General features: G+C 40.8%; 2 protein-coding genes and 2 non-coding genes across 7 annotated transcripts; 3 read left to right on the plus strand and 1 right to left on the minus strand.

Moving 5' to 3' along the window:
- Positions 1 to 18: 18 nt before the first annotated feature.
- Positions 19 to 14,696, minus strand: LOC102305156 (junction-mediating and -regulatory protein). The gene is made up of 10 exons (XM_005947198.3): positions 13,318 to 14,696; positions 9,735 to 9,908; positions 5,385 to 5,535; positions 4,629 to 4,798; positions 4,362 to 4,527; positions 4,038 to 4,207; positions 3,700 to 3,771; positions 3,509 to 3,604; positions 2,883 to 3,426; positions 19 to 2,783 (listed from the first exon to the last, which is right to left on the minus strand). The coding sequence occupies exons 1-10, from the start codon at positions 14,128 to 14,130 to the stop codon at positions 2,476 to 2,478; spliced, it is 2,664 nt and encodes an 887-aa protein (XP_005947260.1). The 5' UTR covers positions 14,131 to 14,696; the 3' UTR covers positions 19 to 2,475.
- Positions 7,979 to 8,050, plus strand: trnaq-cug. Its single transcript has one exon. It is a non-coding gene; the product is annotated as a tRNA-Gln (tRNA).
- Positions 14,697 to 16,146: 1,450 nt separating the features above from the next.
- On the plus strand, positions 16,147 to 16,218 carry trnaq-uug. The gene has a single exon. It is a non-coding gene; the product is annotated as a tRNA-Gln (tRNA).
- A 957-nt stretch (positions 16,219 to 17,175) lies between these two features.
- Positions 17,176 to 22,936, plus strand: cenph (centromere protein H). Of its 4 annotated transcripts, none has more exons than XM_005947201.3 (10): positions 17,176 to 17,405; positions 21,147 to 21,316; positions 21,410 to 21,465; positions 21,548 to 21,593; positions 21,669 to 21,737; positions 21,825 to 21,881; positions 21,965 to 22,028; positions 22,386 to 22,437; positions 22,537 to 22,694; positions 22,795 to 22,936. In XM_005947201.3, exons 2-10 carry the CDS (start codon positions 21,195 to 21,197, stop codon positions 22,885 to 22,887), a joined length of 717 nt encoding a protein of 238 aa, XP_005947263.1. In that variant the 5' UTR covers positions 17,176 to 17,405; positions 21,147 to 21,194; the 3' UTR covers positions 22,888 to 22,936. The 4 variants fall into 4 exon arrangements, with proteins under 4 accessions (XP_005947263.1, XP_042069759.1, XP_005947262.1 ...); XM_042213825.1 differs by having other exon boundaries at positions 21,201 to 21,316; XM_005947200.3 differs by lacking the exon at positions 17,176 to 17,405 and adding an exon at positions 17,417 to 19,390.
- The last annotated feature ends 23 nt before the right edge of the window (positions 22,937 to 22,959 follow it).

Genomic DNA, 22,959 nt, shown 5'->3' on the forward strand with positions numbered 1-22,959 from the left:
CAGTAGACAATCTCAGAATTTGCTTCACAAGGTTTTATTCAAATGCAAGGGCAAAATTGTAAATTAAAAAACAAAACAAAACATCAGAATAAATGAGAATGCTAGGAAAAGGCAAACAGGTATTCTTGGAACAGTTTGTTTAGTAAGTCCACTGTTTTAGGCAATCAATCTAAACTCATTGTCACCAATGAAGAGGCTTCATTCCTTTTCTCATATTTCATTATTTTGATATTGCACTTCTCAAGTGACTGACAGGTTTTCAGACAAAGGATCATATAGTCAGCCTGTCGATTACAGGTCTTTATAGGAAGCAAATGCATCAGAAAAAAAAGATTTGGCTGGAAACACGTTGGAAATAAAAACAGGACACAAACTAAGAAATGAAGTGCAAAAATACAGCTGTGTCGAGGTTATTTATAGATAAAGGTAAGTGCACATGACAGTCAGGTCAGTCAGGTAAGAAACAGCCGGTTCACAGGTGTGAGCCCGCTTTCCCAAAAGTTTTAAACACACTGCTGACCACAGATAAGAAGAGCAACATAACTTTTAGCACTAACATCGGAGAAACTTTGTCCTGGTCAGTTATAGTGAAGTCATGTAAGGTCTGAGTTAGTCTTAGGCTAAAGTCGGGTCAGTGTCTGTTTCATGCTACATGATGAGGGTACCATGGAAGATTGTTGTGCCTCAGACTGGCTCTGCCAGGAAAAAAAAGAAACCATCTTAAGCACCGAGCTACTTTCAAGCTATGACATATACACCCGTGCCTGTTCTTTCTGCCTTGTGATTAATCTGTGAATGGCTCCCAACACAAGCTTAAGAGAAAAAGCACACTATTTTTTATAATTATTATTCATTTATTTATTTATTTATTGCATTAAAGCTGTTTAAGACAGTGCATGCTGAAGCTCTTCCAAGCTCAGAGCCACACTTGTAAATCCACGTCTTTGTGCTATGTTTATGCAGATTCTTGTACTGTCTTTCCAAAAATTCAGGACTGCGTTTGTTCAGTGCTTTTAAACTTACTTAGCTTCTAAATATATATTTTCCCCCAGTGGTTAAAGCATAATAATTGTTCCTGTACAGATAAAGTGATTTAGAATTTGTACTATGTATCATCAAAGTGCTCACACCATTTTCTGTCACTGAAACGATTTTGCACATGTTGGCTGTGAATTTAGAGTGTGAGTCCATGTGTGCATATCTTCACTTCCAGCACTGTGAGTAACAGGCCTCCTACTGTGTTCTCCTGCCCACCGAGTGCAGGGAAAGAAATTTGGAAAAATGCAATAAAGGGGAGGAGAGAAAGTGGAGAAGATGGCAGGAGAAACCGCATCAATCACAACCGACTGCTCCACGGCCCACATTGACTCCCCACAGCGCAGAGAGAATCTAGCCTCCTACGTACCATCCATCACTCAAACAAGCATGACCAGTTTCACTCCTCCACCATGACTATCCCTTATATGAAGTTTGGGAATCACCAACTGAATCTACCCACGAGCACCACTGACACTAACCTTGACCTCCACCTCACCAAACAAACTTCAGTGACCCCTCGTCCAATCCTCTCTAACCGTAGGTGTCCAGCTTCAGATTAGAGATGCTGTTAGATGTGACAAATAATGATAAACCTTACTGCACCCTCTATTTCTTCCACCCGCCCAGCCATATGCTGCGGTCGAACAGATGGGTCGATACATATTTGCTCACTCAGAGAGGCTGTGAGAGTCAGGGGTGGTGAGGGCCAGAAGAGGACAAGAGAAAGGGGGAGGGGCGCAAATCTGGTGCCACAGAGGCAAGGATTTAAAGATGAGCACTGGTCCTTTTATTGTCAGACACGCCCATGCCCACGTGATGGGAATGGGCCAAAACCAGATAGGCAACATAGTGAGGGGGCAGCTTGATGAAAAATATCAGATGCTGTAATGATTTACAATCTGGACACTAAATCCAGTGATCCCAGTTTGAATGTGTAAACTATTCATCGCTCAGTCTCCCAAAAACTTCAAATTACCAGCAACGCACATCTTTTATGCTGTAGGGTGAGTGAAGAGGTCACACAGCTCATCAGCACTTTCCATATACAGTTTCACAAATAAGTGTCAGTGCAGTATGTCAGCGAGACAGTACATTTGATATAAATAAAAAAGTAAACATGGAATCAGTACAGTCTGATGATGGGAACAAAACCACAGTGACATACAGTAGTAGTAAAAACATAATCGCTAACCAACGTGATGATGTAGTGTGAAAAAGAAACTGAAAACAGATTGACCATAGACCTTTGGAGCGTTTGGTGAGTTGGTGATAATTGTTGTGACTCTCTGGCGTAGTCACTGGGTACATGTGTGGCTGAGATGTGTGTGCTTGAATGCGTGATTGACTGTTTGTGTGTGTGTGTGTGTTTACAGTACAGTACAGTGTGTGCAGTGCCAGAGGCTGAAGTCATCTGTGTTATGGGTGCAGCCCTGAACCCTAGCTTTCCCAGTCATGGGCGGCCAAACCATCGTCGTCTGAGTCGGACTCTGGTGAGGCCTCCTTGATGCGGCGCAGCGCCTCGTGGATGCTCCTAGTCAGGGGGTCGGTGGAAGGCGGGAACTCTCCCTGGTCCTTTCTCTCTCTGCAGGGAACGCGACGAAGTTTGACCCCCTTACGAATTTGGGCCAGGATGCTGTTTGAGTCATCGTCACCCTTGGCAGGAAGCAGGGAACGCTGGTCGACCTTCCTCAGATGGAAGCTGCCTCTCTTCAGGGAGGCGAGCACCTCGTCCATGGGGGAGCTTACTGCATGTGAGCAGGGGAGAAAAACACAGACTATGATTGGCTGCTGTAATTAGCTAATGTGAATACTCAAATTAGTTTGCTTATTAACAGTCCTGGTACCTTTTCTGTTGTGGATGTCAAACTCTGGGGTCTTCCTCAGCTTTTTGCGGGCGCTCACCAGTTGGCTGCTGTCAAAGAAGCGAGGGATAAACGGGCCAAGCGGGGAGAGAGCGAGCTCTTCTGATACACTCTTCCCCCCAGCCTTCTGCCCCCGCCGCCCCGGGCTCCCAGAGGGCGACAGCTCCTCCCTTGTTGGTGGCGGGGGTGGAGGGGGTGGTGGAGGAGGAGGGGAGATAGGGGATGCTAGCAATGAGGACAAGGAGCAAGGAGAGCAGGAGGAGTCTGCAGGACTGGGCACAGGCAGCGGCGGAAGCGACGCCGTGTGCGCCGTCGTGGGCTGAGTGGTGAGCGTGGAGCTGGGGCTGGGGTCCGTCTGCACGCTGGTACTTAGACACAACGGCTGGCCCTGCTTCTGCACACAAACAGAGTCCGCGCACTCCTCCCTCTCACTCAAGCTACTCATTTCCACGCTTCTTCGCTCTCTTCTTGTGCTGTGAGCCGTGCGTAGCCGAGTGGACTTCAGAATCACCTGACCCGGGTACCGCTAGAAAAAGACACAAAGATGTAGGTGAGCAAAAGATAATTACATATACTGAGACACCTCCAGTGAACAGGAGGGCACATACCTGTTTGAAAGTGCGTAATCTGTCCAGTGTTCTCTGCCTCTCCTGGCTTACTCTGCTCCTCTTCCGTTTCTCATCTTCCTCTTCTTCATTTTTCAGCTGGTAATTCATGAGTTTAGAAGAGGAGAGAGATGATGGAGATGCTTTAGCAGCAAAAAGTCCCATCATTAAAAAAAACCTAAAACAACTTCTACCTGGGATGTGGGGTCCTTTTGGAGGATTTGGCGTCTCTGCTGTTTCTGAGTGTGGTTGGAGACACAGATTTCCTATCGATACACACACCATCACCAATTTAAACAATCAATAAAAACTCACAGTCATGAACATACCATAATTATATATATGTATACACATATTTGCTTGGAGACATGTGTCTTTATAACTTGTTGTAGAGAAAATCCAAATATCTAGCACAGAAGAGCTGAACAGGATTGCAACCACAGTATTAGCAGTCACTTCTTCATTTTGAATAGGCTTCATGATCCAGGCTACACTTCAGGAATGAAAATAAAAGCTAGTAAAGCACACACACCCTCTTGTTCCTTAGATAGGAGCGTTTGGCAGTGATGCGCCCCCTCCTTGCCTCCAGCTGTCGAGCGCTGACCTGAAGTCTGCGCAGCTCTTCTCTCTCTGCAGTATCGTCCTCTGTTATATCATCCGCACTTTCAAAGGTGTCATAGTACACCACTTCATCCTGATGCTCTGAAAGCACACATACACATAAATATAAACCATTAATGTACAACCAGAATTCAGAAAGTCTTACAGCAGTTAATATAGCAGAAATTCTACTTCAGGACTCTCTTTAAAACAGGATAATTAAGATCTTGCAAACAAAAAGTAGCTGCAGTAGAACCTGTCATCTGTCTGCGGATGCTATCTAACTGAGCAGTGAGGAGCAGCTCTTCACACTGTAGTATCTCAGCCTGGATGTCATAGAGCTGAAGCTGGAGCTCATAGTACTTGGTCTCCATGTGGTCTAAGAGAGCCATCGCGTCCTCACTGCTACACAGACTCTGCATCTGGAAGGAATGAATGTAAAAAATAGAAAACGGTCACAAAACAAAGCATGCTTAGTAAGCGTGCCTGGCAGTTTCATTTGGTCGTGAGCGTGTTACCACACCTCTTCTCGAAGTGTGTGTTTCCTCTGCTCTAGACAGATCTCCCTGGCTCTCTGGAGCTGGAGGGTTTCCTTTGCAACTGAGTAGCGCAGCCTCTCCATGCGCTCCACCGCCGCCGTCCACGAAGACTTACCAAACTTACGCTGATCCAACTTCATACGCTCGTATACACCTATGGACAACAAAACACATTGCACAGGTGGATGAGTGAAACGTGAGAGTGACTCATTCAGTCTCATCCTCTGGTACAGTGTGTGGGCACGTCACCGCAATTTCTTTTCCCTCTATGTGATGACTAAAGTCTAACATAAAAGGAAGGCTCCTTACAACAACACAGAGGGAGACATCTATTGGCCACATTTGGATATTGCATCTACTTTCTTTACAGTCGTCTCTTCAAGCAATTAACTTACTTGATTTTTCATCTGATGAATTTGAGATAATAAAAGAATGAGTCAGCTGTGAAGGAAAACATGAGAAAAGAGGGACACATTGTGGAGTGACCCTGCACTGACAGAAGCTGCTGGCAGAGCTGGTTGATCAATAGGTCGTCCTTGTTTCCTCCTGTTTCTGTTAAAGCACAGCTGTCTGCAGTGTCTCATTAATACCACATCGCATTAGCCCTGGGATCAAAACCACACACAGGTCAATAACACGCCAATGTCTCTACTATGTGTGTGCGTGTTCTCTGTTTGATTATTCAAAGTCATCCTTCTGCTGCTTTATCGACTTGACGTGTCAGTGATGGCAGACCGTACCTTTCTGGGCTCTGGCAGTGATTTCAAAGTATTTTACAGTAAACTCTTGGATGTTGAGGACGGCCTCCTGAGCTTTCTTCTGCCAGTCAGAGTCTTCCTTTTTTAGACCTTCAATGCGCCTCGGGCCCAAGTAGTCATTCTCCATGGAAATCTAACGAGAGGATATGCACACATTTTTTTCAGCAAGATTAAAAAGCGACATTTAATATTTTTCTGTGATGAATAAAATCTAAAGAAAAGTAAGTTTGTTTCGTTTTTTAATAAATCTTATTAACACTTCTCAAAATAACCCTTTGGATACAGTATATAGTGTGCTGATAATAAAAAATGAATAATCATTGAATAAGAATAATAGAAAAAGATTAGGAAGCAGCTGCTGTGTACACAGTGGAGCCAAATCTCAATGACAAGTTAGCTGCCCATTCATAAAAACATACACCTTTAAGATAGCACTGCTTCTTTTCCATTTGAGATCCAGAGTGGTGGTGGTCTAAACTCCAAATATCACACATTACTAAGCTACTGCCACTTAGTGGTAAGAGCAAGTTACACAAATGGTTCTCCTAAACTTTGGAGTCACTGTGGTATACATAACAGTACAGATAATCTCCCCACACATAAAATCTGTGTGGAACGGTTTTAAAGTTTAAACACACACTCCATTTAAGTGCTTTCACCACAAAAAGCAGGCCTGGAGGGGCAGCCTCACTCCCACACACAGAAGTACTGGCAACTGTCATGAAATTCCATCTTCTCTTTTAGTTATTTTTAATTACTGTGTGCACAGTCAAGTAAGCATGTATGCAAGTAGACATCTATAACAAAAAGTAGTGTCAGCCTCACACGATCACTGAGATTACAAAAGCATGTGCGATGATGAAAAACAAATTTTAAAAAAACTTAAATCTTAATTGTTTCCGTTGTTTTATTGGTTATGTTTATGGACGATAGAATAATGTCAGTTGAGCATGTAAATATTAATATCAACAAATACAGTATGAATTACTGTAATATTGTATTTATCAATATAATAAATACAATATAAAGTTGTTTTTTAATAGCTTGACTGAAAAGGCTAAACTTTCATATATTCTGTATTCATTACATGTAAAGTTGATATTTCAGGGGTTTTATGTTTCCATTTTGATGAAGTCAGAAATCCACTATCTAAAATTGTTAGAATACTTCATATAGATTTTTATTAAATTACTATTCACACACTCTAAAAAACTCTAGTTCAGCATACGCAGCCACAATAATGCAGTCCAAATTATGATCAACTTTAAGCCTCAGTTCTGAAGGCTAGATGTTCGCACAACCTCTGTACTCCTGAACCCAAGACAACATCAGATACATCTCACGTAGGTGTAAGAAAACAATAACTGGACCTCTGCTCGCTGGTCCAATGTCCTCTTTTCAGATTAAATCAATTTTGGTTTTTTGATTTCCAATCAAAAAAATATGGCTTGAAATATTTCACTGAAAGTTAATCTTCTAGAATTAAATTACAGGAAGTCTGAACTATTTTACAACATTCACATTTTTTGAGATGCACTAGTGCAAATTTCAGAAACTAATTAAAGCTTGGATCAGTTCAGCATCACACCATTTGTCATTTAATTATCACACTGCAGCATCATGGTTTAGAGAGTTAGACACCAAAAAAGAATAAACAATCCATCACTAATGTGGAAAGCAGGAGAGTCCTTTTTTTTTTGTTTTTACACAAAATCAGAATCAGAATCGCGTTTATTAGCCATGTATATGCAGAGACACACACAAGGAATTTGGTTCCGGCAGATGGTGACTGTGAAGCACAACAATGTATATCTCAACAATGTAAGCAACACAATTCACCCACACACACACACAAGCGTATGGATATATACAGCTACACATGCATACACATACATACACAAACATACACAAGCTGTGTAAACCAACCATAAACAACCCATCTAAATCTTATATACATAAAATACAGGATAACAGAAATGAAATGAAGTGAAATGAATACCACAGAAATCATAAGACAAACAAGATTACAGAGCTAAACATCAACTGGCTGACCCTTATTAACTTTCCATCTCTATTCAGCAGTGCACCAGTATCATTTGCCACTGCAATTTCCTGAAGGTTTTTTAATAAAAATATTCTTCCATATTGATTTGTGCTACTATATAGCTAAGGTTACAGTATATAAATAAATATTTCACAAGAGGATCTCAAATGCTCTCAATCTATATGTTAACTCGGGTACAAAAAATATGTATAAAAAGTTCTTAATTAAGATTCGTCTTTCCAGTGTTTTTCACTTCACAAAAAATAACCTTTGATCAAGTGTTTTGATATTAAATGCTACTCCATCACAGAGTAGACAGACATCAGTCCTGCCAGTTCTGAATCATCAGTTAACCTAACATGCATGAACATTAGAAGAAGAAAGAGCACTTACTCTTGTCTAACCATTTAGTGAAGATAAAAGAACTTAGTCACTGAAAGTCTTGCTGTGTAGTAGCTGCAGATGCTGTAGGCTATAAATACACCCGGATGTTTGAGTGTAACCCACTCCTACCTCCCCCACTCTGGTAGGAGGTTCCATGGTGTAATGGTTAGCACTCTGGACTCTGAATCCAGCGATCCGAGTTCAAATCTCGGTGGGACCTGCATATTTTGTAACCTCTTTCTCCCCTCTTGTTTTCTGGCAAAGCCTCGATTCTGCTGACATACTGTTGAGCAGACTAAATGCACTACAGAAAAAATCCAGAGAGACAAAAAGGGAGGTTCTGCTCTACTTATCAGAGTAGTATATGTATGCATCTATACCATACCCATACATCCGACCGACTATCAACATAGAGGATTAAAGTTGCTAACACTCTCTGTCTTTAGTTGAAGGACTGTGACTGACAGCAGCCACACGTGAAGTGGAAAGCTTTACTCAACAATCCATCCTTCCATTCAGACTGGTCCTTTCTGAATAGTAACAACCTCTATTGATTTGTGCTTCTGGACATAAATTTCCACCCTTATTCCTAAGAATTAGTTTCACTAAAATACCTGAATTCACTGAATGTGGTGGAGTGATAATGCTCACAGCAGAGACAACAGTTTGACTCATACACATAAGATTTTTTTTCTATTTCATTTGTACTATTATTAATACTAAAAACTATTAATTCAATATACACAATATTTAATATCGATTATTCTTTGTTATTAAGCTGGACTCAATTAGGTTTATACAACAAAAAATACTCAGGGTTAGAAAAAGGTAATTGTTTGAGATAAAGTACAGCGATTGTTACTTCTTTCATGGTTCAGATTCCTGGTTGCCAGGGTGACAAATCCCAGCTGAACAGTGTGGACAGCATATTGTACGTGCTGTAGACGTAAAAAATACTTCCTACTGGTTCTGTTTCTTCATTAGGTCCTATAGGTGTACCTGCAGTACACCTATAGGACCCCACACAACATGATTTATTCATGTCTCTGTGAGAATACGGGAAATTGGAGATCCATTCACTCTGACAGCATTTCACTCACACACCACCATAAGTTTTTCAGGTACTGTGGAAAACTTAGAGGAAGGTTTTGATCCAAGGATGGGAAAGCTGTGTTTTTTCTTAGTAGATGGATATCAAGTGGCAAAGTTAATATCCATCCAAAAGACACTGAGGTCTTATTATTATTGATGTGCTGCGTGTGAGTCATGGAGCTAAATATATATGTGCCATCAGCACTGCAATGATTGAACAAAGCTTTTCCACCATTTATCCATTCACCAGCATTCATCTTCCCTTTGCAATTAGATCCGTCTCATCCCCCTCCCACTGTGTTGGAGCTTATCAGAAAATACAAGATAATTTGTACCGTAATACCATAATACATCTTCGTCAAACACACACATACACAGTGTTGCAGACAAATGGAGCAGGCTCTATTTTAGGAGACATGAGAATTTCCTGTCAGGTCCGTTGTGTTTTATGATCCGTCCACGTCACTGACTAAATGCAGGAATAATATGTAATTTAAACATAGCAGCTAAAGAAGAGGTCAGAAAAACCCACACAACTCCCATGATCTACAACAACAATTTGTGTCTCATTTTATTTTTATTTCCTCCTGGTTATATGTCACCAGTGTTCTTTTACCCCCTATGTGTAAAATGTTTGTTTGCATGCAAACTATGTAAGCTAGTTGGATTGACTGAAAGGGCTTGGTAAAATGCCAAGAGGTCTTGCAAAATTACTGGGTCACTAAAGGATTTAGATCCAAACCTAAGTCCAAACAAATTCCCACGAAATATCAAGAATGCCTCTCTGATTCCAAACAAGGGGAAATTGTTACCTTGATCTGCTGCCTGCGTAGCATGGCTAGTTCCCTCATGTCTCTGAAGGGTTGCAGAAGATACTGGTACAGCTGTGTGGAGGCCTCCAGCAGACCTCCGTAGGCCTGGTCTTCTTCCTCATATAGCTCCAGTAACTCCACCATACTGTCCATGGTCTTGTGCTTCTCCAGCAGCTGCATTTTATACGTGCAAGAAGTTATTTTTCTTAACATCAACAACTTTTAAAACACAGGAAAACAGCGCACATCGAGCAGCTTACAAACATACTGCAAGTAAGGGGTGTTTCTATGATTTTTAAAATAAGGTGGGATTGCACAAGAGCAAGGTGGAGGGGGCGTCACAGGAGACCAGAATATTTCATCAGAAATGAAGCGTAGAAGAGCCTGGAAATTGTTTTATATTGAATAAATTATAAAGTATTTAGCCCTTTTAATTTAGTTAAAAAGCCTTAAATCTGATTTTGGACCATAGTACAATATATCTTAGCAAACATACTCAAAACGTAAAGATTAAGCAGAGTCACATAAATGATATCCTAATTATTTATTTCATTAACGACTGTATCACTTCAATCTTGCAGTGAGATGTGATATTGAATACTTATACACTGTTGGATAGCTTTATTTGCAATAAAAATGCCTAGAATAAAATATATATTTTTTCAATCTGCAAAATAAAATCTAAAGCTTTAAAATACATGATATGAATGGGATTTGAATCCAAACAGAATAGAAGGGAGTAAAAAGCGAGAAGATTATTAAAACTATGACTAGACTACAAGGATGCTTTGTGTAACTGTAAATAACAGGAGTATATCTGAGCGTAGTCTCTTGCTGCATAGACTATGGCTAAGTGAGCAGAGTCATTGCAGCTGCTGGGAATAAGATCGATACACGCACATTTTTGCCAGACTGAATAATCCTGCAGGCTACCAGCAACACCAAAATAAGCATTAACTCATTCCTCAAATGGAGTGAGAGGATCGATAGGCCAGTGTGTGTGTGTGTGTGCATGTGTGTACGTGTGAGATGTCTGACAAAATAAACAACTTCTGTTTTTGAATGAGCTATAGAGCGCTGTCACTGCAGTCCAGGGAGCTCAGCCTGTGATAAACAGTTGAATAAGATCAGCAGCTCCTCGAGGATGAATCCTCCGTCGAGCAAATGGAAATCCCAAACTGATAAACACTTACTGAAGCAATCAGAGGGATGGCTCGGCTGTTTAATGTTTTCAGATCAGGAAAAGGGCAGTAAGGCAACACTTCCTCTGTCTGATTTTCTGCCTTTTTTATTCTGACAGCGGGAGTGGGTGTGGGACCGTCTGGGTGAAACGACATGGCTTCTCTCACTCGTGTGCGCTATTCAGTCTCTCTTCGCTGCCAAAAGCAAAGCAGAGAGGAAATGCCTCGGCCAGAATAGTCACATAAGCACATCAGTATAAATGCATGTCGTTTCAACTCTAAGTTAAAAAAGACATGAAATGCATCACGCTGTGACTGCGATCATAAACACAGCATCTTTAAGAGGAGCCTTCTATCCTTTTTCATTGCATTTGCAAAACGAATATAAGTGTATTGTAAGAAATGGTTTCACTAAAATTAGCTTTTAAATAGTCCATGTAGTTCAAAGAAATCCGGGTAACACACCAAGGTTTATCTACCACTTCCACTGTAACGTTATGAAGAAGTAACACTGTTGAAAACACTTCCATTAAAGGCCTCTCTCACCTGTTCCCTCAGGGGCCTTCTCTCACTGTCTGGCTCCACAAGTCAAGGATGCATTAATCTACCACTGCTGATTAGGAGCACAATGCGAGAGCCGATGAGCATCAATACCTATTGCTATTATGAGCTTTTAACCAATCATTAGCTGCTGCTTAAGTGTGCCAGAGGAGCAGGCCCAGAGCATGGTGTCTGGAGGGTGTCTGCACTATTAGTCAGAGTCCCGGTCAAACATTAAATCATTGCAATTTGAAATGAGTGATGTTATTAAAACAAATATTACTCCTTTTACTTCAAAACATCTTTAATTAGCATGTATTAAATAAATGTAAAATTCATTTTCAAGGCCACAAATCAGTCAGACTCATAATTTCAAAATGTGTTAAAGGTCATAAACATATAATGAGGTTATGTGCTCCTCTAGCATGAATTATAGTTATAATGTTAACTTTATGGCTTACAAATTCACCTCACAATCAAAAGAAACCAGTTTTGATCCCAGGTTTGTGTGTGGACTGGATTCGCTCAGCTGTATAAGCAGACTGCTGACTCGCTGTGAGTTTAGTACAGCACACTGCAGTGAATTTTTATAAAAAAAAAAACCTTTGCTCTCTGGTGAGACAGCATTATTGGGTACTCCACCTTATCTCTGGAGAAAAGGAAAAAACTGAAGCACTCTACCTGTCATTGACTGGGTGTCTCTTGTATTGTAGAGGTTACACTGTCCTTTTTTTTTTTTACCTCCCGTAACTTCATGTGATCTGTTTTTTTCACACTTCAGTCCCCTTAGAGTTTTAGGTGAGTGAGATGGAGTTTTTCCTTCCCACTGTCGCCAAGTGCTTGCTAATAGGGGGTCGCCTGATTGTTGTGACAATATAAAGCGCCTTTATTTATAGAGGTCTAACTTACAACATTGTTGTTGTGGGTTAGACCTCTATAAATAAAACTGAATTTAACTGAACTTTGTTCTTTCTTTCTAACCTCAGAAACTAGCTTCCTACTCAAAGGGAACGTGATTCTATTTGTCTCCTCTCGTCCTGTGACGTCTGTCCTGTGACAGTAGTGGAAATGAAAGTGTTTTCATTAATTCTGGGTTTATTATTTTTAGTTATTACGCATCGTAGTGTTTTTTTTTAAATTAACATTTAAAGAAAAATAAAACCTTAAAGCTATACTGGAGGATGCATCAGTACCCCTGGAACTTCTAATTCTTAGCTTTAATGACAAACAACACACACTAATGCAGTATAATATATGCATAGAATGATAGATATGCAAAAATAAATAAAATAAAAACTTCCAATCTTAACTAATCAAGCAAATAAATCTGGTTTCAATAGTTCAGCCATTTCTGTTTAACTCTTTTTTGTGTGTTTTAAGTGTGCCTGCTATAACTGTCTAACCTACATAGAACAGATTTATTATAGCAAAATGGAAATGACCAAATTAGCCTCTCTGAAGTGTTTGTCTCATAAGTTTTCTTGCTGTATTCATGATTATTCAAAGCAAACCCGGAGTTAGTGTCCTGTACAGTGACTATTATTCTAGCAGTTCTACATCCACTTTGGGAGTTTTTGTGCCTTCAGCATCCTGGTAGAAGAAAGAGCTCCAGCTTGCATACTGGACTTTTTTTTGAAGTCTTACTGTAGGTGAATCTCATGTAATATTAGGTTGGGTTTTTTTTTTCTTTTGTTGTTGTTTTTTCTGAGTTTGTGTGTTTTTGTGTTGTTAAATTTTGTACATAAATAAAATAAATACCCTGTGCAATGAATCGGGTCTGGTAAGTGCAGCGCATCTTAATTTTCCAGATGTGCGGACACACTTGTGTCACAGACAGGCTGTGGGAGGATCTCAAAACTCACCTCCTGCAGATGTTTATTTGCTCGGCTGAGCGCCTCTTCGTACCCGGACTGCCTCAGTTCGCTCAGGCTTTCGTAGTACTCATCCGGGTCGTCATTTTCCGTGAAGAGAACCTGGGAAAGTATCTTCCAACCGCAGGTGTCAAGCGCGTGACCCAAGTACACCTGTAAGTTGAAGCACAGCTCGTCCATTTCTGTTTCGGATACTTCCGCCGGGCCGAACAACACCGTCCACATCCCGGCCGGCTCCTCTGGAAACACCGGCAGGCATGGCTCCAGGACGGAGTTTATCGAGCACAGCTGCTGGTGGATTGCCCGAAGGTCCTGAAAGGAGAAGAGTCCGGCCCAGCTGCAGTCCTCCCTGCTCAGACTGTCCAGCTCCTCCAGGTCCAGGCAGTCCAGTGATAGAGACAGCTGGTCCTCTCTGAGTGATTGTAACGCGTCGGTGTCGGGGCTAACCCGAGAAGCAACGGGTTTAGTCGCAGTCTGAATTTTGACAGGAGTATGTTTTGACAGGGACTTGGTTTTAGGGCTGCATGCTTTAGCCTCACTGGCTCCTTTGCTAGACGCTATATCCCTGACGGGACTTTCGAGCCATTTTGTTTTGTCCCCCTCCAGACCAGTCACCTCCACAGGAGGGTCCCTACCAAAGCTTCTCCTCTGCACCGTCCTGTTATGACACGTAATGGCAAATTTGCCCTCCACCTCATTCCAAGCGACGATGAAAACAAATTTATGCTTCTCCTTCTCCTCAAACGCATTCGGGCGAACGGCTACCCACCCCGACTCCAAATTATCCTCCATTGTAAAGGACATCTCTGTCAAGTGATGAAACGGGAATATGCTGCGGTGGCACTGTCTGGGAGTGGGGCGTGAAACGGAGAGCCTCACAGCGCTGTAACGTCGTTTACCAAACCGTTTGCTCTCCGAGGAGATTTCGCCTGGGGGGCTATCCTCCTTCGCTCGAGTGGATGAATTTGAAGCAGTGCGGTTTCATGTCCCATCTCTGGCCCACCTGCTTTCAACTTGGACGTCTATCGCATCATCGAGCAGCCGTTACCTCTGCCATTAGCTTTCCCGGCCGTTAAAGACTCGGCTCTGACACATAACAGGCGCCCGAGTGTTTACCAGTCCAACGGTCGATCCGCCTGTCAGCTGGGTTCTGTTATTCTCTCGGCTCCAGAGCCCCTTTCTAATCATGAAGCACGACACCAAAGCAGACATCGTTCAGATACGCCACGCCGAGAGCACACATGAGCGTTACACGGGGCTCTCTCCGGTCTGTGTGAAAGGGTAGCATCGTCTCCAAACTCACATTACCATGTTGTCTTCAGTGTTCGCCCAGCAGGACCACAGACGCAAAATATGATGCCTTCAGGTGCACTGAGATTTATCGGAACTATATTGATAAACTCGGAGACACGGGGAAATAGGCAAAACTGAGTGCTGAAAGCTACACTGCGGTCTATTTATGAAACATTGGAGACTTTATGTAAATAGAAAGAGCGGTTTGCATTAACGTTTGTAATCCCATGGAAAGCTGCTTTAGCAGCAGTTACTTACCATGTTACTACTGACTGCTATACTAATGCAAGCCAGCTTTGAGGACACTGAGTCTGCATTGCTGTATCCCAAAAAGCACATGAACGCAACATTAGAGATTCCGCTTGAGTAGGGCACGTAACTGTGGTAGCTTAGAAAATAAAAACAATGCAGCTTTTTTCCGAAATGAATTAAATAATAGTTAGATGCACAGAATAATAACTTTTTAAAATATTTCACCAATTAAATTGACAGCTCATTTTCTGAAGTAACTGAATGACCCCATTTCTAGAAGGCCCCTGAAATCATCTAATATAAAACAGTTCATTCCCTCTTTCTCTTTAGAGGAAGGGCAGGAAGCCGAGTGAACCAACTTTATTTTCAGGTCACAGGGGATCAGTGGGATGACTCATACAGACAGCCATTCACACCTACAGCCAAGTCAGAGTAGCCACTTATTAGTTTAACCCGCTTGTCTTTGGACTGTGGGAGGATTTAGTTGCCATCATAATGATGATGTAGTCCAAAACCACTAACCTTGAAGTAATAAAGTAGTTGAAAAAAACTGAAGAAAAGAATGTGTTTCAGCTTACATAGTTAAGTTCAGAGGAGGGAACTGGTATTGAGTTACACAGCTCCTGTTGTTTACACGTTGGCTGGCCTGTTACAGAAGACAGGGATGGAAAATAGCATTCCCCATTAATGGTCACAGCCTTGAGATAGATAAAAGTGAGTCCCTCACCAGGGTCTGTTTCTCCTAATGATGCAAAGAAAAAAATCCTTAATGGGTTCCAACGAAGACTGCCTCCCACCACAACAACCTATAGAGCACTATGTTTGCATTATTAAACAGATCCCTGGGACCTCTGGGATCCTGTAGTTTTAAAGACGTTCATTTAAAAATACTGCAAAATGCTGAACATCTCCTGCGACTATCAGGAGCAAGTTGGGGTGATTTCGGATAGACGGCTGAACATTTCTGAAGAACCGCGTGTTCCTTTTTTTTTTTAATCTTCTTTTGGATTTCACTGGACTACCGCCTAACAAAACCTCCATATTAACAGCCCAGTTTATTTCCAAATACCTGAAATCACGCACTGGTACAGACACATATTCACACACAATGAAACACAGAGCCCGTTGATTTAGGGGACTCAGTTAAATGGGATTTACTCAATCAATTCAATGAAATTAATTGAAAAATAAAACCTTATTTTGGCTTTTGAGTAGAGTGCGCCAAAGGGGATTTTGCGCAAGTCCTGCGTGTGCATACCAGCTATGCGAACAAAGGGTTCCATGGTGTAATGGTTAGCACTCTGGACTTTGAATCCAGCGATCCGAGTTCAAATCTCGGTGGAACCTGTCGCTTTTCACTTTGAGATGGTATCAAATTGGCCTACTGTTGAGTACATCATCCATAATCAGTCGACGTAATCGGTATAAAAAGATTTAAGGTTTGTTATGGAAATGCTTATTTGGGCCCCTGCATGTGTTTAATCCTGCTTGATGTTAGATCAAATTGCGAAGTTTTTGTGGTGTCCTGCTTTGGGAGGCTATTACAATTTGCGACCTGATTCAACCTAAAGCGTTTACCTAATCAATCGAAGAAGTAAGAATGGCTTCAATAAATTAATCCAGTCAGAAGAATAAATGTCAGGCATAGTTTACATATAGAAAAAAAATGCATGTAAAATAGAGTTTCAGTTTTAACTGTGTCAGGTGTAGAGGTGTAAATTACACTGCTGCTTACACAAATCATAATCTTGCATCACAACTGAACCTCATCCTGGTTTGTTTTGTTTGATGGACCTTAGGAAGTCGAGGCGAGATCGTCAGTTCAGCGTGCAGGGGAAACACCTTGGGTCACAACTAAACTCGTGGTTCATTGTATGATTTATGGCACCGTGTCTAACACTTTTACTCTCAAGAGCAAATACTTAAAAATAGTAGAGAGAGAATGATGAGACAAAACTTTGCAAGTAAAGGAATAAAAGGCGTATTTCAATAAAATGTGTTTGTCTTGAATGAAGAATACTTTGTTTTTGTATATAAAAAAATGTACATTAGTTTCATACCACTCTTCAGCCACTAATATTTTTAAAAAGCAAGTATTTCATTTCATATACATGTGGGTTAACTATAGTAGCTATAGTAACTATGGTAAACGGTATAATAAAGAAAACAAACCTGTTGTATTTGTCCACATATGTGTTTTCCCTCTCGACCAGCAGGGGGCGCCGCATCTCTTGATGTGTGACAGGCAGAGCCTTTGAAAGTTGAAAGTTCAGTTGAGCGTTGGTTCTGGTCACAGGCAGACGTGTGACGTATGGTGACGTTCCGTTACGTGTTTCTTGGCGGGACGGCGTCGTTATAAAACTAAGTCGCGCGGCGTAAACAGTTTGATGTGTTACAGTTGTTGACATTTTGATAAGCAAAAAATTGTTAACTTTAACGGGCGAGTGTAACGACGACGCCAGGGACTAACCTCTGCTTCTTCGTCTTCTTTTTTTAATCTTGACATAAGACAGCGTTAACCTAACTCAATCGAGGTAAGACTTATTTGTAAACCGAAGTAGTTTTAACGCTAAGTTATAACCAGCTGAAAACACGTTAAATGACGTTATATGAAAATAATGCATGTGTTTACTCTCCTGTGTAGTGACTCGGGTGCTTGTTCTTAGTTTGAGGATTCACTTTATTTTTCTGTAACGGTACACTCACCGGGCACTTCATTGGGTAAACGTTGCTAGCACTAGGTTCGACCCCCAGAACTGCCTTCCTTATTCATGGTCTATGTTGGCACGATAGCATCACACAGTTGCTGCAGATTTGCAGCAGTTGCACATTCATAATGAGTATCTCCAAGTCCAGTTCATCCCAGATTTGGTGTATTAGATTGAGATCTGGCGCCTGAGGAAAGCGGACTCACTATCTTAGCCAAGAAGCCAGTTTGAGATAATGTGAGATTTGTGACATTGTGTAATGATACTGTTCTTAATAGCAGTCATAAGTTGGATTCAGTGTAGTTATAAAAGGATTGACTTGGTTAGGAACAATACTCAGGAACGCTGTGGTATTTAATTGATTTTCAGCTAAGAGACCCAAAGTGTACAAAGAATCTCTAACAGGCCATTACACCACAGACAACAGCCTGAACCATTGAAACAAGCCAGTATGGATGCTTTAATGTAATTTACACCAAATCATGACCTTACCATCTGAAATTTAGAACAGAAGTCAACATTCATTAGACCAGTAATTTTTTTTTTTTTTTTTGCCAATATTCTGTTGTCATGTGCTTGTGCAAACTGTAGCCTTAGTTTCCTGTTTTTAGTTGACAGGAGTGGCCCCCATTGTGGCCTTCTGCTGCTGTAGTAAATCTGTTTCATGTAGAGCATTCAGAGATGCTCTTCTGCATACCTTGGTTGTAACGAGTGATTATTACCTGGTCATTCTACCCTTCCTCTGACATTAACACTGTGTTTTACCCCAGAACACTGCCATTGACTGGACAGTTTCTGTTTCAGATCATTCTCTATAAACACTAGAGATGGTTGTGTGGGGAAATCCTAGTAGATCTCCAGTATCTAAACTACTCAGACCAGCCCATCTAACACCAACAATCGTGCCATGTTTAAAGTAATGTCAATCAGCTTTCTTCTTCATTCTGATTTTAAGTTTGAATTTCAGCAAGTCAGCTTGACCATCTCTGTATGCTTAAATGCATTGAGCTGAGAGTTTTTTCTCGTCCTGAGACTCACTGTTCAAAACATATTAGTTTTCTGAAGACATGACCTTTTCATACATTTACATCTTTTTTTAGTTCTTAATTTTTTAATGACTGGGCTATTACGTGTAAAAATGTAATAGCCAAACTTAATTCTTTAAAAAGAAAGATTAAACACATTGGGATGTTGTCACACACACAGTTATATGAGTGTAATGCACAGTGAAATGCTTATATATCAGGTCCTAGTGGAAGACATAAATAGAGAAGAATCACTGAACTCATTTAATGGTTGGTTAACATTATGAACTAGTAGTTCAGCTATAGGCCAATTATCCAGAAGTCGGTTAATATGTTGTGGGCAAGGGTGGGCTTTGTTTCTTTTAAAACGTTAAAATGAGCATTAAAGAGAGTGAAACCAACTCCCACTGTATGAGCCTTGCTGATGGTGCATGAGTAGAAGACGAAACCCGTCTTGATGTGGACGGTTCTCCTGCTTGTCTTCAGTTTTACCCTCCTGTCCGACAGGTGGCGGTACTGAACTTGTAGGCTGGTTTGCTAATCCCTGACAAAGAAAAACAATAACAATTTAACGCGGTGACAAAAGTGATTACCTATTGCGCATTTTCTTGCTAATTAACAACCGTATTTCACACAGATGAAAGCTTGTGAAGAGTTGTAACTCGCCGTTACACTGAGCGACTGACGTTAACTAGCAAGTGTAACGCCGAAGCTAACAGAGGTTCAGCAGACGGTGCTTATTTGATGTCATTTGGACTTGAAGCATCATCAATTCCGTTCAGAGAGGTAAAAAAATTTATTTTAAATAAACCGATATTAGTCTTAGCGATACGCTGACAGCTGCTGAAAAGGGCCGCTGTAACCGTATAAAGACGAGCATCAACTCTGATTAAGGCTGCTGTATGTGTGTGTACAGCGCAGAAGCAGAGCTGCACTGAAGTACAGTTTTCCGCTTCTACGACATCAGAAGCCTGCGCTTTACTTTGTGTGACTGTAAAACTGATGGGTGACAAATTACTGCGGGTGCTTTTACACAGGTGCTAAGCATAGCACCGTGAAGCGATTGAACTACCAGTGATGATGATTTTATATAAGATGACTGGAGCGGCAGGTTAAAGTGATTTGAGAAGTGGTTTCACTGTGTAGCAATGAACAGGTGGCAGGAGTCTCAGTCACAGAAGACTCTTTGCTCGTATCTTGGCTGCGTTTCCGTGCATTATCTGAAGATTGACACTTGCACAACAAAACTGCTTACTGTTTGCAAACCACTGAGCTCAGTGGTTACGGTGGAGGCGTACAGCAAGGAAACCAGACAATTCATTGGTGCAACCTGCAGAATCTGCCTGGATTTTCTTTTTCTACATAACGTTGTGCAGTTTTCTGGTCAACTGAAAAACCATCGGTCTGTCTGTCTGCCCGCTGGCCACCACTCACAACCACTTGATCACAAGGTGATTGCATTGGTCGTTTAATAGGAGGCAGTCTTCTGTATTCAGTCACAGTTTGCCAGTCAGAAATATACTTGTTATCAAATACTTGCTGTCTAATTTATAAATGCAGACAGATTGCCAACATGTCGCCATCAGTTTGAACAGGTCTTTGTTAATGAGGAGACTCGACTCAAATGGCTTCCAGCTGGTTGTATTCTGGTCATATTCCTATAGAGCAGAAAGGCTGCTGAGCACAAATTTAACAGTTAAGTGAATTTCTGTTGACGTCTACGAGGACACAAATTCACATTTGGTATTTTCAGACAGCTTATCACTGTTAACTGTTTTATCAGGAACAGATTGGATGTAATTAACAACAACTGTAATTAAAATTCAGTTGCATACAGTTGGCCTGTCTGTCTTATGGCAATACAGCTATGCCAGGTTTATTGACAGTGTTGGTGTGCTTATTGGATAAAACAGACAAAGTTTAACTTTGAGAACATAATTGGTTATTTTAAAAGTTATTGAAACTTAGTATATCATAAAATCTTAATGCATATCAAATTGTGATAATATTTTATTGTGGGGTATTTGCCGATCCCCACTTAAAATATGGTATTTTTATACAAGCTTGTTTCTGCCAAGTGGGACTATTAATAAGACACTAAGCCAAAATTTCTTATCACAATCTCAACATTTTGACTTACTAATTGAAATTTCAAATAATTTGTTCACATGTTTGAGTTGATAAGTTTGTATTTTGAAACAGCCTTCCTCAGCTTAGCTGCTGAAAACTTAAGTTTAACTCTGTCTTGCTCATGATTTCTGGCCATTTTTTTTTTTTTTGCACCAGCTGCATGTATGAATTATGAATGAGTGTAAGGCTGTATGATACGAGGCTGTATGATGTGTTTTGTATGTTGAGATGAGTATACTTGTTTCGGCCACTGAAACAAAAAACCCCAAAAAACTTGATGACTGGCAGACTTCAAGTTAAATGCCATTATTTTCTGTATATTGGTGCATATTAGTCAGTCTGAGTTTTAATGAGCTATAGTTTCTTATGTTGGATTAAACCCACATTTCTGTGGTTTGATTTGTCTCTCCAGGAATCTTCACTCAGTTTTTTTTTTTGTTTTTTTGTTTTTTTTTGGGTGATGGAGTCATCTGACAGCCAGGGGAATCTCAATCACATGGTGGGGACTATGGAGCCAAATGATGTTCCTGCTGCTGAAGGTGCCACCGGACAGAAAGACACGTCACCTGTAGACATGCTGAGGTTTGTATCTCTCACCCCAACATTGGTGTTGAAGGTCAGTTTTTGATCCAGCTGTGCCGCACACGTCACCTCTGGTCTTTACTTTCTTTACAGAATAAAGCAACAGATGTCCAACCAGTGCTTTGAGATGGCAGTACAGCTCAACGCAGGTATAAAACAATTTTCTTGATTAAATTTGTTTTTATTTTTTAAGAGCAAAAAGGGAAATTAATTTTAAGTTTCCCCTGATAGAAAAAAATAAAAGGTCATGCAGCACATCTGAAGCAGAGAGAGACTTGTGAGTATTTGATGTTTTAAAGCCAAATGTTAAATAAAAAAGGGGAAAAAAGATGTTGACACTTGTTCGTTTCAGGCCAGAATATATCGGTGAGCTTGAAAGGGTGAAGACGCTTCATTTTAACAGCACACTGACCCTGCACAGGTAAACTGCTGCTTGTATTATTTGTTTTTGGAGTTCAGATGTTCTCATATTTTTCGTGACAGATCATTGATTGTCTCTGTCTTTCAGAATGCAGATGTGGCACGCTATCGGAGAAAAGCTGAACTGGAGTGACTCTGAAGCAGAGTAAGTCAACTGACAACATGCAGAAACAGCTGAAATATTTAATTATTTTTATCAAAACATTTGTTTTGTTTTTTTCCCCTCAGTGCTCTGAAAGCCATAAGTGACCGCTGCATGGGTCTTTGTTCACACATAAAACACCTTCAACAGGTGAGCAGCTTAAGTCTGTGTTCTTCTTTGAAGTGCTTTGTGTGTTTAAAATTTTATGGGATTTCCTATATTAGACAATTTGTTTTGTTAGGGTATTGTAATCACTTATAGTATTGTGCAAAGGTCTTGAGTCAACCCTCATTTGATATTTTGCTTGGAAAATGGATAATGTGTTCTGATCTTTATTGAAACATGAAAACGTTCATGGAAGTGCAGTGTATATAAGGCAAACACAGGATCTGTCCAAGTCAATACTTGGCATGACGACCTTTATTCTTCAACATAAATGCTACAGGTTAAAGTGCTACTTAAAGTTGAGGGTTTTATACCCTAATCTACTATTTATTTTTCCAACAGGAGTCCAAAAAACTTCAAGATGAGGTTACAGAAATACAGAAGAACAGACTTGGTATGCTTTACGAGAAAGAAATCGGATGTCTTTCACAGTTAAAGTTCTTAGTTATTTATTGTTTCGACTCCAGATTAAAGTAGTACTTTCTGCTTGCAGAGATGAAACGGCTCACGCATGAGAAGATCAAACACATGGAGGAGTCTTCAAAGAAAGAGTATCCAGACATGGAAAAGTACAAAGCTGCGTTGGAGAAAGGCCAAGCAAACCTGGAAAAATATAAAAAGATGGCCATCATGACCCAAAATGTCCTCAGGGTAAACTTTAGAAAAAACAGTCGGTACAGTTTATGATTGAATGTATGATACTCACTCGCAGTTTTGTTGGTTGTATGTTAATGTTTGTGTTCCTCTTCAGGGCATTCTCTTGGCCTGTAAAGTCAACTGGCTTGATGATCCCAAACTTCGAGACATCGCCATGACACTCGAGGAGTTTCCCATCTCTGAGTAAAGTGTGTGTGTGTGTGTGTGTGTGTGTGTGTGTGTGTGTGTGTGTGTGTGGTGTGGTCCTGCTGGCTGGTGT

The sequence above is a fragment of the Haplochromis burtoni genome, unplaced genomic scaffold (genome assembly GCF_018398535.1).
Source record: "Haplochromis burtoni strain Fernald_Lab_line unplaced genomic scaffold, NCSU_Asbu1 Contig_485, whole genome shotgun sequence".
NCBI lineage: Eukaryota > Metazoa > Chordata > Actinopteri > Cichliformes > Cichlidae > Haplochromis > Haplochromis burtoni.